The sequence below is a fragment of the Chelon labrosus genome (genome assembly GCF_963514085.1).
Source record: "Chelon labrosus genome assembly, chromosome: 20".
Lineage (NCBI taxonomy): Eukaryota > Metazoa > Chordata > Actinopteri > Mugiliformes > Mugilidae > Chelon > Chelon labrosus.
In genome coordinates, this window is record NC_140353.1 from 5,824,826 (window position 1) to 5,836,326 (window position 11,501).

The following is an 11,501-nucleotide window of genomic DNA, read 5'->3' on the forward strand; positions in this document are numbered from 1 at the left end:
TTGCGTCCAAATAAAAATTAAAATAGGTTAGACAGAAGAATTCCATGATTGACAGTGTCAAATGCCTTTCTCAGATCTGGAAATACTGCACCAGCGCAAGGAGATAACGGCTTGTATTTCTATTTTGTGTAGCTTTCAAAGTTTACGGGATATTATATTATAAACATAAAGCTAATAAGACAGTAATGAATTTCCAAGTCCAACACGGGAAATTAATAAAAGTGTCATCATGAAGCTAACAGACTCCAGATGTTTAATTTAAATGATAAAATCTGCCGTGAAGAACCAACTGTAATAAACTGCAGGTGTAATGCATCTGATGGAGATGGAAGATGTTTGTCAGCCACTTATTAAAAGGGTATGTTTACTTGCTGTTTGAAACTGAACTACTGTTTGCTGACATTTCTTACGTCTGGTGCAGATCAGTCCCATTATATAAACTCATTCCTCTGAAGTTTTATTCATACTGGTTCCGAACTGTCTGAAAGAAGCAACACGCTCTCTCTGTCTTGCTTTGGTTAGCTCCAATCAGCAGACTGTCCATTTATCATCTTTTTAATGTGCATCCTCCTTGTGAGTGTGTTTCCTTATCTCTCACTGAGGCTCATAAAGCCGCAGAAAAAGGCACGAAGGCCTCTCGAGGCAAACGCTCCATCTTTTTTTCCAGGAAGTGGACAGGATAAACATTGTGTGGCCGCTCCAACGCAACCTTATCATGAGCAGACAACAAGAAAGTAAACAAGTGTTACCTGTAAAATTAAAATAATAATGATAGAATATTCAGTGTAAACAAATCAGTCAGAAGTGGCAGTTTCCACATGCAAATGCCACACTTGGAAACAGCTCCAAACCGTTTTATCTGTTTAATCAAACAGCTTTTGAGTCAAGTATCCAATCATTTATGAGCCCCTGAAAATAGAGAGTTTGTAATTCCTGCATTTTTCTCCAATTTGGGTGGCTATATCCTAAAATAAAAAATAAAATAAAATAAAATAAAAATAAATGAGTCTGTCACTATCATAATCCACAGCAACTAAAAAAACAGTGACAAATTCGTGGCTCTTTAAACAATCTCCGTGTTGAAAGTAAAACGTTTTGTAAGCGAGTTTTGGAGGGGGCGGGGCCAAGGAGGAACACATCCCGTCGACGTAGCTGACTCTTCTAACGCAAAAACTCACCTGTCCGTCTGCTCAAGATGCGGTCATGGCTTCGGGCTTTTGCGACAAGTGTTCCCGATTGCTCAGAGAATTTGCTGCGAATCTGAGGAGAGTCTGCAGAGACTTGGAGCACAAAATAAGGGAGGTTTTCAGAGAGATCTGCCGGTGCACCTGCTTTGGGAGTTCACCTGAGAGGAAGAGGGCGCAGGAGTTGCAGTCATTACACCTCATGTGTGGTAGGAACGTTGCTGCATTTTCTTTGTTTGAGGATGTGTTATTAAAGTGCAGACTAAAGGTTGCACAACTGATTGTTATGTCATATTACTACCTGCAAGCATTTGACAAAAACATAAATCGTGTACATTAAAGAAAGAAAGCAAAAATAACCATTCCTTGTGTTTGGAAATTAATTTATTCATTGACAATCTGGATCTTTTCGCAGACAATGATACTCAAGATCTCACCCAGGAAAGTCTGAAAGCACTGAGCAGGCTTGCGTCCTCAGAAAACCCTGATCTGCAAATAACTGCGGCCATGTATTATCTACATATTAGTCATCACTGTGAGTAAAGCTGTTTATGTTTTATCTTCCATAGCACAATTACATGTGAGTGCCACATAAAATGCCTCTGCTGTTTGCACTTCCTCATGTCTGGCAGTAGAGATAAGTTCTCTAACAGGTGCGACCAGTATCATGCAAATTTTCAACTGTAGTTGGCAGACAAAACACTGTGTCACTGAAAAAGAAAAATAGGAGGATTTTATTTGTAATGCTTTATTATTAACCATAATAGTTTGGGTTAATTTGAAGGACCCTTAGTTCAGGTTTCTACTTTATTTAGATAACTGTAGTGATAAGTTCAGTGAACGTTATGTCCAGTAGTATGGAAATTGATGACCACATATTTTGCTTGAAAGAGGCAGTTGACAGATTCTTGTGTTTGCCTGGTTGAGGTTAATGAAACACAGGAGGGATATATCTTTTTAGTATTTAAATGTACAGCAAGCTACCGGATAAATTTTGTCCATTTCTAACGTTTAGATTTAGCTAGCTGCTCTGAGAGCTAAATTAACTTAAATGCACTCATAGTTGATGCTTAAAAAGAACAGGCAAGCACGTTAAAATGCCTTCTGTAATTGTGTTACAGTGAAATCTCCTCTACCTGATGCCTTCATGGAGCCGATCATGACTTTGCTTGTATCAACCAGCCTGGATGTGCAGAAGACAATCTCTCTCTCCCTGGTCAATCTGTTGGTAAAGAATAATGGTAATGAATTTGGCCTCATAAGTAATATCAGCACAGTTTACTGGGATCAGATGATTCTGATTACTGTCCATTAAATGTGATTTCAGTGTGTAAAGAGTTGGTGATTGACATGGGGATGCTGGTGCCCATACTGGAGCTGTTCCAGTCCGGTGATTCGGCCGCTCAGTGTCACTCGTGTGCATGTGTTGCCCTGCTGGCCTCCTCGGGTTTGTGCACACTTCAAATTTTGAAATAGCTGTCCCATCTGTTTAGTGATTTAGCTGCAGACCAGTCAGGGTATCCATGCTGACCCCTATCCACTGCTTAAAGCCCCTAAAATGGGCACACGAGGATGAGAACTGCACCATGGAGCTATGGAGGAAGGTGGTCTGGCCTGATGAGTCCCCCTTTCTTTTACATAACATGGCTTGTGCGCTACTTCTCTGGGGAACATATGGCCCCAGGTTGCAAGGAACACCCCCTTGCCATTGCCACAGTAGTGTGCTTGGTGTGCAACAGTGTTCAGGTGGTGGTACAAGATAAATGCTATGACCCGGGTTTCCCAGAACAGCATTACATCTGTAACCAGATCATCAGTGTTATTTCACTTCAGAATTGGGTGGTTTTAATGTTGTGGCTGATAAGTTTCAAATAGTGGCTTTAGCAGCTGTTACCATCAGTTTTTCTGTGAACGTAATCCTGCCTGTTTTACACAAGCTGTATGATCACTGCAACTAGAAGACTTTGAGGTTCATCCGAGCACATGTGTTGACATCTTCATACAGAATCAAACAGAGATGCTCTATTGGTGGATGGAATCATACCACTGTTGGCTTTAGCAAAGTCCTACGATCCAAAGGTGCAACAGAATGCAACGTGGGCTCTGTTGCTTCTCACACAGTCAGGTAGGACGACTTCCTTTAATGTCTTTCCTCTAGCTGCGTTGTTAATGTTGATTCCAATGTTTCATGGCCTGAATGAACTTTCTTCTTCCAGAGTGGTCAACGAGGATTTTATGTCAAGCAGGGGCCATTCCCGTTTTGGTCCATCTGCTGCAGTCCTCAGATTCTGAGGTTCAGTTTTACAGCTGCTCGGCTCTGTGCAACATTGCTGCTATCCAGGAGCATCACCCCAAGCTGCTCAGCGTCGGGGGTCATTATTTGTCCAAGTGTCTTTTGACTCTTATGTCGTCCTCTGTGCAAAAGGTAATTGTGAGATCGGGTTGGGAGGTTTGAAGTGAGATCATGAACAAACTTTGATGAAAATGTTTGTTTTTCTTATTTCTTTTCCAGAATTCAGCTCAAGCGTGCCGATGCCTGCAAACTCTCTCAAAGAGCGGTAACTATAACACTAATGTCATACACAGAGGCCCCTCCCCTCAACCCATAGGACCCAAAGGCCCCCCACTAACAACACTCTGTAGTCAGACACCACAGGACACCCTCAGAAGGCCATTATCTGATGAGACACAACTGTTTTGGAGGCACAAGGGAGACCTACACAATATTAGGAAGGTGGTCATAATGTTATGCCTGATCGGTGTAAATGTGTACTACACCTGATGGAGACGCTGTTTGTCATATTTTTTTATGTGCAGTGCTGATCCAGGAGCAGCTGATGGAGCTAGACTGTGTGCTGCCTCTGAAGGCCCTGCTGAAAACCTCTACTCCTATGTGGACAGAGTCAGCAATAACACTCCTGTCAACCCTGTCTGCACACCCACAAAACAATGTACGGTCCCTTACACAACACAGTCACAACAAAGACAAACATTTGTGGTGTGTTCTGCAGCTGTGAAGTAGTTTGTTTTCATTTGCTTGAATTAACAGTCACTGGATGTCTCAAATGTAACTGCACAACAATGATAATAATTGGATTCTAGGACATCCTGGTGAGTGAAGGCCTGCTGCAGGAAATCAGTCGGCTGCTTCATCATCCCAGACCCAGCTCCGTTATAGTCACACACAGCTGCAAGATAATCACTGACCTGTGCAGTTCCCGCACGGGTGAGCAGGTACGTGAATGTGTGTCACATGCCTGATCCGTTTGCCTGAGACTGCACGTTGAATCCCATCACTGTTATCCAGGCTGTGATGGAAAGCCTGTGTTTGTCGGGACTCCTCCGGGCTCTTCTCTCTCCCTCCCTGTCGGACGAGATGCTGCTCCACGTGACATCATGCTTAAACCACCTGATGACCTCGGGTGAGCACTCGGACATGAAATTATTATCTGCTGAATGTTTGCTCGGGATTCAGATTTATAGATCTAATGATAAATATTGCACTTTTCATGTAATGATCCCACATATATACTGTATTGATTTTGTTTTTGTTTCAGACACAGTTAAGGCTCAGATGTCGGCAACGATATCACCAGAGCAAGTTTCAGGATTGGTGAAGCTCTCAGTGCAAATAACAAATTCTCAGCTCTCGTATCACTGTGCGGCTATCATAAGCAAATTACAAATGACAGGTAATGTGTAGTGCAAGAGATATCAAAAATTCTAAAACAAAAAAGTGTGTTTACAAATTATAGTTGCTGTTTCTTTCTTTTTTTTCATACAGATGAGATCATCCAGCTGATGAAGCCTCACTACATTACCATGTCCAAGTACTTGTTGGCGTTTCTCAAAAATAAAGATGTTAAATTCCAGCAGCTGGCCATAGTCACCATATTCAACCTGACCAAAGGTTTGTATTCGTTGTACCTTATTTATTTGCCATTGCTGGAGGCTTATGGTTTACTGGATCATACTACTTAAGCAAATAAATTGGAGTAATCAAGGCTTTGTGATTGAGGAGCTCTTAGCATGCTTTGTGCTGCCTCCTCCCTCTGTAGATGGAGACTTTTCCTCTCTGCTGGCTAACAGTGAGCTGGAGGTTCAGCTGTGGAGGGTGCATGCGCAGACGGAGGAAACCAGACAGCTGCTGCAAATGATTCAGCCTCTTTCCCCTTCGTCGGTTAACCCTTGACTCTCCCAGTACAAATACTGAGATATGTGCACAGCATGGACTGGATAAGGTGTTTACATTGTTTAGTTGTTTTTTTTTAAGCATGTTTTAATGTTTTATCTTTTTATTTTTTATGTTTACAACTCACAAATAATAAAAAAAAAAAAACAGAACATAAGTGCGGCATAGTATCAACTTTAATCAAATATGGCATATATTTTGACATTTTAACAGCATGTGATAGTCATAAGCAATATCTAAAACTATAAGATCAAATATTCATGATCGGATACATTTGTTTTCTATGCTTTTGTTATAATAAACTCACTTAACCCCTACTTTAGGCTTCAGATTTTGATCTGTAATGCGATTTGCGCAATATCAAACTAAGCAACAGTCAGTGCAAGAGAACGCTTTGTGCATCGTATCCTCTAAGAAAACACACACACGCACAAAACTGAAGCAAAGTCTTTGGAAGCTATGCTCCGTAGCAGCTTTATAATATATATATATATGTGATTGCCGTACTTTACAAAATTCAAGGTTAAGATGGGAGGTCGTCTTTCACTAACACGTTTAACTCTTGCGTTCTTAGCGCAAACTTGAGCTATTTTATTTCCACAGTGACCAAACTGAGGACGGGAAAGTGCTCGGATAGCAGGAAATATCTAGAAAGAGCAAAAAGCACACGACGTCTTGTGATTGTTAGAATGGTTATTCCTAGTACTTCACCGAAGCGCGACACTCTCCGCAACTGATAAACTGCATTTGCCGGCAACGCTGTCTACACATCTACGTTTCATTTGGGGGATTATTAGATCAGAAACCTGCTGTTGCTGCGGACATGAACATGTAACTTGCGTGATATTTGTGCCACTGGTTTACACACAGAAAAGTGACCGGATGCTGGCGCCGTCGCTGAGAGGCGAGGCTGTAATTTTACATGCTCGTTCAAGGTGCTGAGGGGGTGTAGCAGAATGGCTGTGCTGCAGCAGTTCCTGTGTTTCGCAGAGAAAATCACGGCTCTCCAACATAGCCTTTGCTCTCCTTGCAGCTCAGATGACCTCTAAACAATGCAAAATATGGAGACAAAAGAGGGGTATCAAACATCTTTGGCACTTTAAAGACATGAACAAAACATTTTACCAGCTACATCTTTAGTTAAAAGCTTGATAGAGGCATCATCAGGGTAGGAAACCTAACCAAGAACCTGAACACTAATGCAAGACAGTCTGCCTGCACACATCACTGTTGATTGATCCTGATTGGAGGGCCACCTAATTGGGGGCTAACAAAGAGTTACCACAGATATTGAAGAGGTTGGTTTAATTTTCCCACCCTGAGGACCAGTGCTTTCAAGTGACACGCTGGTTGTGTCTCACCTGCCCGTTGGTGTGTCTGGATTTCCTCCAGGCCACTGAGCGTCCTGAGAGACCTGCGTTCTTTGAAGGCCACAACAGGCACCATGTCCTCGTCATTGTTCAGCCCCAGCTGTGTGTTTTTAGTCCCCACCGGGAGCTTGATGGCATCTATCGTTCCATTGTGCACAGGCACCGTGTTTTCCTTTGGTTGCGCTTCGCTCGCCAGGATCCTGGTTGGTGCAGATTTCTGTGACGACAGAGAAGTGAAGATAAGGCCTTTTCAGACGAGCGGGATGGTTAGTTGTTAGTTGATGCAGCGTGTGCGTCATGAGAGACCCGAGGCAAACTGAGCACTAAATCTCACCGTATCTGGAGAATCTGTCCTTCTGGTTCTCCGCATGATTTCCTCAAGTCGCTGGAAAAGAAAACGGCTTTTATAAAAACAGAACTTTTGATGTTGTTATTTTTTGTAAATACGGATAATGCAGGGAAACAGGAACAAACTGAAATGATAAGCTAACTTTTTAACCATAATAACTAAAGCTGGATACCTTTTTCCTGACTTGGCGTTCTGCCTCCTCTTTCTGTGCGAGTACGTCTCGCTCTTGCTTCATCTGCTCAGCTCGCGCTCTCTCTTTGGCTAGCTCCTCCTCTCTCTGCGTTAAACACAGACAGATAAAGAACATTTTGTTATTTATTTTCCGCTATAATGCAAACTGAATGAATAAAACATATCTATGAGGAATCCTTGACCCAGTTCATTCTTGTTCACTGAAGAAATGTTGGTATGTCCCACCTGTTTCTGCAGAAGTGCGGCTTCCCTCATAGCCTCAGCTCTCTCTTCTTCAGCTCGCCTCTGCTCCTCTTCCTCCCTTCTCCTCTTCTCCTCTATGAGACGCTGAGCTTCGGCATTCTGTCGTGCTCGCTCCTCTGCCCTCCTGAGCTCCAGGTCTTCACGGCTACGCCTGCACATAAATTGTAAAACAACAGTCTTAATGGCCTACCACTGCAGCATTTCTGTCTGGTAGAAGAAGGTGCATTTTACCGTTCAGCCTCCTCTCTCTGCAGGCGCTCCTGCTCTTCTTTCTCCCGCTGTAGTCGGGCCTCTCTCCTCCTTTCAGCCAGGAGACGAGAGGCCTGCTCTGGGTCCGTAGTCCCAGCTGAGGGCCGTCTGACTTCAGACACTTGTGGAGCTGAATTAGGAGGCATTTTGGAAGGACCTGAAGAGAAATAGTTTCAACTTTAACGTACAGTGTGCTCTGAAAAACCTATTCTTATATTATTCGAAGTTTTTCTCTAGCTTACTTCCATCTCCCGCTGTTCTGGTTAAAGCCTCTTTCTCAGTGTCAGGCAAGTTGGAACATGGAGTCTCTGGTGGGTTTTCTTCCCTCAGTTTCTCTCGCTGACCTTCATCTGATGTCCTGACAGGCCTCGAGTTACCCGGAGAGAAGGCTGATCTACAAACAGCAACATCTTCCTCGGGGACAGATGGGAGCTCAATCTGCAGCGGGGTTGAATGTCTGCTGATTGATCTTCGGGCGGTCCTGTAAGATCCGGTAGAAGAGGGCAGATGTCTGACTTTATTCACGTAACTGTCACTTTGTCGAGAATGTAGAGTAGAGGTATTTTACCCACCGCTCTGGTGAAGGGGAGGCTGTTCTGCTTTGTGGAGCTGTGGCTGGTTTTACACTGGTTTTGACAGCAGTTGATCTAATGTTTGAGTTCTTCTTAATAGGAACTTGCTGTCTTGCTGCTTTGATCTAAAGAGAAAAAAGGTGTTATATTTGTCCTTGTCATCTTTCAATCCAAAAATCTGACTACTGAAAATGAAGAGCTAGACGTACCTGAGCCACACTGATGCTTGTCTGCTTGCTGTTGTAGGAACTGGGAGAGGCAGATGGCTTCCGGTGGACTGAACTAGATTGGTGCTGTGGTTTGTGAGTGGTGGTGGTGGTGGTGGTGGTGGTGTTCATGGAGTGGAATGAAACTGCACGGCGACAAACATGGACAACTGAGCCAGTGTTTAGTGCCACAATCATTCACAAATGTCAGGAACAGTGAAAATGATGGAAATAAGAAGCGAAAAGGCGAAAAAGGAGCAGAGTTAGTGACCAGAAGAGCCTGGGAAAGTTAATTGCTGTGGCAACGGCAGTGTCATAATGTCAAAGCAAAAGGAGTAGAGTCTGCTAATCGTGGCAGGGAGAGTACCTTCTTCTCCCGACTGACAACCAGCACTCTTGCTTCTGGCCAGATAAGAGCATGTGGGGGTAAGGAGGCGAGTGACCAGATTCTTCTCCCATGTTGTCAGTGGCAAGCGACGTGGAACTAGCGTATTGATCAGTATAAAGTGTTAAGTGCAGCAAAAACAAAAGATAAGGCATGCCAAGAATTGCCGTGTTAAGGAGAAAACAGACACTGCAGATTAAGTAGTTAGTAGATTATGTTAAAAGAGAAGAAGAAGTAAAGGAAGCACTCACATCTCTCTTACCATTTTTGGTGAGCTTCCTTCCTCTTGAATTTTGGATCAGGTTCTGTTGAGCCCTTTGGCTCTTTTCCATCGTCCTACGCAGGGCAGATTCATGTCGCTCCTGAATTCAGAAAATAACACACAGTAACCGGGTGAAACGGGAATTCCTTAAAGTTTTTAATTTTCACCACCAAAACTCACTCTCTCCTCTTTCAGCCTCTGCTTGCGCTTCTCTTCTACAGCAGCACGCCTCCTCTCCTCCTTGAGCCTTTGCTCCAGGAGTTTCTTCTTGCGTTCCTGCAGTTGTTGCTCATAGTAACGTCTGGCCCGCTCCTCCCGCTCCAACCTGCTCAGCTCCCGAGAGGCTACGAATGAATGGACCAGTATAAATAGATTTATATGTATGTTAATATTAATAGAAATTGAGGACACTGTTGTGTGATTTGTATCGCCGAAAGAGCTCACATACCAAGTAACTTCTGGTGCTCCTCTCTTCTCTCTCGCGCTGCTTTCAGCCTATCGTCGACATTTGGTCCGTTAGCTGCTAGAATGCCAGGAGAAGAGTTTGCACATTTAAATCCACAAATGACACAACGTAAAACTTCTTATTATACTAAAACGCAAAAACCCAAATTACAGTAGTCTGTAAAGGGAAAAAAAGCAGGTAAACAAATAGCTTTGACGTACCTGCACTGGCCAGTGCAGTAGCTGTGTTGCAGATTTTAGAAGACTTGTTGACAGAACTTGTTGTTCTGCAGTCATTCTCTGCAAGTGAGGAAAGAACATGGATCTTATTCAGTGAAAAATAGCAATATGTGTGTCCTCGTCACGGTTTTATTTAATTGTCTGATAATTAAAACAGCTGGTGTTTGGATGTGGATTCTATGTATAACAAACAGACATAAGATTCTACCATTAAATAGATTTTTTTGTGCTGTAAATAATGTGAAGTGCTTGCTATATACTGTATACCCTCAAAACAAATAAGCTTGAAATGTCCCCCAGTAGTGGCTGTTATGGACTGGGCTGGCCTGAGGATATGCTCCAAAATGAAAGAGCCATTATGAATTGCCTGCGAATAAAAGGCGAAAAGAACATGCTAGCACCTGACCAGTCCTCATAAATATGACTCAAGCAAGCAGAGGCAAGAAAAAAAAAAAGTCCAAGACACGCAGGCACACCACAAGACTGATTGGTGTGGAAGAAATCACATGGATACAGTATTTTTCTATGGTTAAACAGCTAACAGGATGTAATATACAGTAAAAAGTACCTCCTGATTTCCTTATGTTTTATGATAATTCTACAATCAGATTTCTTAATAGGAATGTAGATGATCTATTTATGCATCATACAAATATAATCCTGTATTTTTGATTATTCTAGCTTTGCTTAAAAGGTTTGTTTTGATCATATACTAAAATCAATCTCTCTTTAAGAAAGAGGCACGGATAAAAGCTACTAACCTCTGGGTTTTTCAGGTCTGTTTCCCTTCCTTTGGCTCTCGACGGTACGTGTAGAAATGGGTCCCTGCGATGGAGGGATGACACTTTGTTTCTTCTGCACAGCCATGCTAGGTACTGAGCCTGGCATACCAATGCTCTCACTCTAAATCCCCCTACTTTCTTTCCTCCTCCTCTTTTGAATTTCTATTTCAAGATGCCTCTGGGTGCTCGCTTGAGTGTGCTGCTTCAGGAACTGCCTCCTGCATCAGCTGCTTGTCCATCTGTGCCTCACAAACGATAAGAGAGAAAAGCAAGAAGACAAAGCATCTACTTATACCCCTGTCCGATGGACCAGATATTTTTAAGGCAAGGTTATCCACGTAGGAAATTTCCACGGGTCTCCTTTAAGGTTAAGGATATCTGGAGAGATTCTGAGCCTGAATGAGGCTTATCTATTAAAAGGCTACTCCCCCTTTAAAGATCTCACCCTTGTGAGCTGCTCTGCTTTACTTTCACATGATGTGGCTGTGTCACTTTAACTCCACCACCACACTGCCTGGTTGCTCGATGGAAACAGCCAAAGGGATGCAGCGTATCCTAGAGACAGAAAAAAAAATAGCAAATAGCAAAGCACAGAGTCTGTCCTCATGAATAATTACCATGACAACAGTGGTATAATATCCAATGACATACATTGCTTGGACGTTGACTCACTGTGATTAAGTTAGTGTCATTTATTAATGACGCAGAAATAATTTTTTTTGCCCATGGTACATTCTTCTTCTTGAATGAATTAAATGGTCTAACCACTAGATGGAGGTCTTTCTTTACAGAGAAAATGTCAACCTTCTGTTAAGTTACTACTACTTTAAT

At 42.8% G+C, this 11,501-nt stretch overlaps 2 protein-coding genes across 2 annotated transcripts; one reads left to right on the forward strand and one right to left on the reverse strand.

Moving 5' to 3' along the window:
- The first annotated feature begins 1,197 nt into the window (after positions 1–1,197).
- Positions 1,198–5,815, forward strand: LOC311505424 (uncharacterized protein). Its single transcript, XM_084568988.1, has 13 exons — positions 1,198–1,393; positions 1,600–1,719; positions 2,306–2,425; positions 2,512–2,631; positions 3,190–3,309; positions 3,401–3,609; positions 3,697–3,742; positions 4,002–4,135; positions 4,287–4,418; positions 4,492–4,606; positions 4,742–4,876; positions 4,969–5,094; positions 5,243–5,815. Exons 1-13 carry the CDS (start codon positions 1,204–1,206, stop codon positions 5,374–5,376), a joined length of 1,701 nt encoding a protein of 566 aa, XP_084425114.1. The 5' UTR covers positions 1,198–1,203; the 3' UTR covers positions 5,377–5,815.
- A 488-nt stretch (positions 5,816–6,303) lies between these two features.
- On the reverse strand, positions 6,304–11,102 carry map7a (microtubule-associated protein 7a). The gene is made up of 15 exons (XM_084568987.1): positions 10,650–11,102; positions 9,871–9,948; positions 9,653–9,727; positions 9,385–9,548; positions 9,205–9,304; positions 8,925–9,041; positions 8,561–8,727; positions 8,352–8,476; positions 8,022–8,260; positions 7,762–7,936; positions 7,513–7,681; positions 7,268–7,372; positions 7,081–7,131; positions 6,738–6,963; positions 6,304–6,421 (listed from the first exon to the last, which is right to left on the reverse strand). The coding sequence occupies exons 1-15, from the start codon at positions 10,774–10,776 to the stop codon at positions 6,411–6,413; spliced, it is 1,929 nt and encodes a 642-aa protein (XP_084425113.1). The 5' UTR covers positions 10,777–11,102; the 3' UTR covers positions 6,304–6,410.
- Positions 11,103–11,501: the final 399 nt, after the last annotated feature.

What these genes read in the sequence shown, in the direction of transcription:
- LOC311505424 (XM_084568988.1), top strand. Translation starts at nt 1,204, where the DNA reads ATGGCTTCGGGCTTTTGCGACAAGTGTTCCCGATTGCTCAGAGAATTT. An exon ending in GCAAACTCTCTCAAAGAGCG is followed by an intron (nt 3,743 to 4,001) that starts GTAACTATAACA and finishes TTTTATGTGCAG; the next exon opens with TGCTGATCCAGGAGCAGCTG. An exon ending in GTTCCCGCACGGGTGAGCAG is followed by an intron (nt 4,419 to 4,491) that starts GTACGTGAATGT and finishes ACTGTTATCCAG; the next exon opens with GCTGTGATGGAAAGCCTGTG.
- map7a (XM_084568987.1), bottom strand. Translation starts at nt 10,776, where the DNA reads ATGCCAGGCTCAGTACCTAGCATGGCTGTGCAGAAGAAACAAAGTGTC. An exon ending in AAGGAAGCTCACCAAAAATG is followed by an intron (nt 9,042 to 9,204) that starts GTAAGAGAGATG and finishes TCAATACGCTAG; the next exon opens with TTCCACGTCGCTTGCCACTG. An exon ending in CCGCACTTCTGCAGAAACAG is followed by an intron (nt 7,373 to 7,512) that starts GTGGGACATACC and finishes TGTTTAACGCAG; the next exon opens with AGAGAGGAGGAGCTAGCCAA.